Below are 3,015 nucleotides of genomic sequence, written 5' to 3'. Positions count from 1 at the left end.
CCTCAGCTCCGGCCGCCCCCGCTCTTGGCCAGATGCAGCCGTGGACCGGACACAAGAGCAGGGCCCCGCCCGTGGCCGCTTCCGCAGAACAGCGCAGGTACCTGCAGCCATCCCCACCCGGGCTGGGCCTGCTGTCGCTGCTCAGCCGAGCACCGCGCTGGCAGCACCCCATGGAACATCCCTCCCTTCTTTGCCCTTCTCCTGCAGATGATTTGCAAATTCATCAGGAGAATTCGGGAGGAAGAGAGCAGCGTCACGGGCACTGGGGTCAGAGCATACCCTCACATCTTCAAAACCAAGACCAGTGCCGCCCTGCTGGATATGCTTGTGGAGGAGGGCGTTTCCAGCCAAAAGCAAGTAAGCAGCCTGTGGCCAGGGCTGGAGCCCCCAGGAATCGCTTGGCCACCCAAGCCACGCCCGCTGGTCACTTTAAGCCTTTGAGGCCATCACAGTGTGCTGGGAAGGGAAGCACTTCCCTGGGAAGTTGGGGACATTACTCTCTCTGGCAGCTTTGCAACTCTCCCTGTGCCTTCTCCAGGTGCCTGCCATGGTGAGGTACATCCACCAGTGGCTCCTGTCCAATGAGTACAATCCTGAGTACAATCTGTCCAGGACCCTGCTGGATCTGACTGAGGCCTACCCCACTGATGTGGTGATGACTCTGCTGCGTGTGGCCCCATCATGTGACAGGTATGGGGCCCACCTGCCCAGATGGCCCAGGGCTCACCAGCCCCTCACCCTGTGGAGCCTGTCCCAGGTACCTGACAAACGCAGAGTTCCAGGGCCCTCTGTCTCCTCCCATTTCCCAGCCCTGGCATGTCAGCCCCTGAGCCTGCTGCCATGCTCCCTCTCTGCCCCTCAGGGGCCAGTTCCCACAGGGGTGGGCTGCCTGTGTGCTGCTGGTGAGGAGCAGTGCGCAGAGGCAAGGCTGACAGCGAGCTCAGGTCCCCGCTGCTGCCCAGGCCATGGTGCTGTGGCCAAGATCTCCCCTGAGACAGAGCTCTGACCCCACAGAGCTGCTATGACCATGTGGAAGACACTCATGTGCTCATTCAGGACTGCAAAGACAGTCATGCTGCTACTCCTCGATGTGCTGGGGAGCTGGCCAGAGCACAGCACGCGCACCTCCGATGGGGATGCCACAGATGTCTTTGCCCTGGCTGTGAGTTTCTGGAACTGGCCTTTGCTTGCCCCTAGGTTTCCGCTCCAGCAGCTCCCCATCCTCCTCCCCCCACTGCATCTCCCTGCCTCAGGTGCTGGGCTGAAACCTGGGCTAGGGGCAGGTTCAGGGACACCAGGCCCTGTGCTCCCCCTGCGTCTCCCCTGGCCTCCCCTTCCATGCTCTGGACCTGCCACATGGACACCTTGACACTGAGTGCTGTCTTGAGGTGGTTTGTCCTTTGCAGGCAACTGTGGTGATGTGGAAGATCCTCCAGGTGCCCTGTGTCCCACATGTAGTGACAGTGTATTTGCCCCGCCTCTTTGTGAATCTGCTCTTCCAAGTGTTCTTCAGCACAGTGGAGATGCCAGAGGAGATCAATAACTTGTGGAGAGTATGCCAGGAGCAACACGGCCTTGCCACCGACCCCAACAGGTGCTCCATGCCAGTCCTCCTGTCCCTCCCATGTCCCCAGGGCAGGAGCCAGTGCTCTCAGCCTGACCTGGGCTTTGCTCTGCACACAGGTTTGCAGTGCAGACCCTGAAGGCCCTGCTCTGCCAACTGGACTATGAGGATGTGGTGGTGGCCATGGAAAACAAGTGTGGCTGGGACATGCTGCTTTGCGCTGACACCCAGCACAACGCCATGGGTCTGCTGGCCAGGTGAGATCCCCTTCTCCCCACTGGCCTCGACATTTGTGCCCTGTGCCCCGGGTGCCCCACAGAGTCCCTGTGGTCGTGGGCCAGAGGGCCTCATCACTGGGGGACGGCTGAGCAGACTGCAAAAGGCCGGGAGAGCAGGGTGCCCAGGAGCAGACACCTGCCAAAGGGCCCAGGTCCCCTTGCAGGCTGGTAGGGCTTTTTTTTTAGACCAGACCTGTGTGAGTCTGTCCCAGGAGAGGTTTGCCCCCCCTGGCTCATGGCCTTGGTTCCTTTTTCCTCTTGCCAGGGAAATGTCCTGTGTCTCCATACCCATGTGTTCCCGGATCGCACTCCACCTGCTCAGGCTGCTCAGCAAGGAGAAGCCACGCTGGGATCTGCCTGCCACAGCATTCCTTGTGGAGGTGAGACTGACGGCCAGCACTGCCTCGCTGAGCTGCCTCCCAGCTCTCTGCCCTCCCGTAGCCGCAGCTGCCTGGGATGGTGCCCGCGCCCTGCGCTGCTGCCTGGGCCCAGCCCTGGGCGCTTCCGGGCTCCTGTCACTGCCCTGTGCCTTTCAGGTCCTCGAGTGCCTGGACTTGAGTAAAAGAGGTGCTAACAGAGTCCTGAAAATCTTGTCAAGGCACCTGCGGAGTGAGTGCAGGGAGAGGCATCGCCTGGCACTCAGAGGCCTTCTCGAGCTCGTTGATTATCCCTCGATGGTGAGAAGGGGGCAGCAGCTGAAGCTGCGCTGGCAGCGTGGGGCTGGAGAATGCAGTCCCTTGGGCTTGCCTGGGCTTTGGGCACTGAGGCAGCTGCTTCCAGCTCTCCTGCCTCCCGGTTCAGCTGCCCGAGTGCTTCAGGACAGGGCTTGGCCTCTGGGCCCTGCGCCTGCAGGGTAGGGGTTCACAGCCTTGTGTTCCGCACAGACCAAAAGGATGTCGAGACTGACTAAAAGGCTCATGGAGCTCCTGTGGGACACAGACGGAAACATAGCTTTGATGACGGTCATGGTACTCAGCTCTTTAATCTTGGACAAGAACATGCTGATATCCAGCCCCATCGCCCTGCAGCTGGCTGAGGTGCTCCTACCACTCCTTGACAATGTAAGGCTCTGTGCCCCCAGCCACTGCCACTGGCTGCTACCCGGAGATTTGTGCCCTGTGGATTTTCAGGCCTGCGCCCAGGTGAGCCCCAAGCAGCTGATGCTGATGTCTT

At 60.7% G+C, this 3,015-nt stretch overlaps 1 protein-coding gene across 1 annotated transcript in view; it reads left to right on the top strand.

Moving 5' to 3' along the window:
- Window positions 1-6: 6 nt before the first annotated feature.
- LOC108445229 overlaps window positions 7-3,015 on the top strand; it is a 14,589-nt gene continuing 11,580 nt past the window's right edge. Inside the window, exons 1-5 of the mRNA XM_017728386.1 lie at window positions 7-690; window positions 1,015-1,162; window positions 1,407-1,594; window positions 1,684-1,821; window positions 2,108-2,222. Of these exons, the coding sequence (XP_017583875.1) occupies window positions 548-690; window positions 1,015-1,162; window positions 1,407-1,594; window positions 1,684-1,821; window positions 2,108-2,222 (732 nt within the window). The 5' untranslated portion in view covers window positions 7-547. The remainder of the gene's footprint in view (window positions 691-1,014; window positions 1,163-1,406; window positions 1,595-1,683; window positions 1,822-2,107; window positions 2,223-3,015) is intronic.

This window comes from Corvus brachyrhynchos, unplaced genomic scaffold, assembly GCF_000691975.1.
Source record: "Corvus brachyrhynchos isolate BGI_N302 unplaced genomic scaffold, ASM69197v1 scaffold1013, whole genome shotgun sequence".
NCBI lineage: Eukaryota > Metazoa > Chordata > Aves > Passeriformes > Corvidae > Corvus > Corvus brachyrhynchos.
This window is presented reverse-complemented; position numbering and strand designations above follow the sequence as displayed.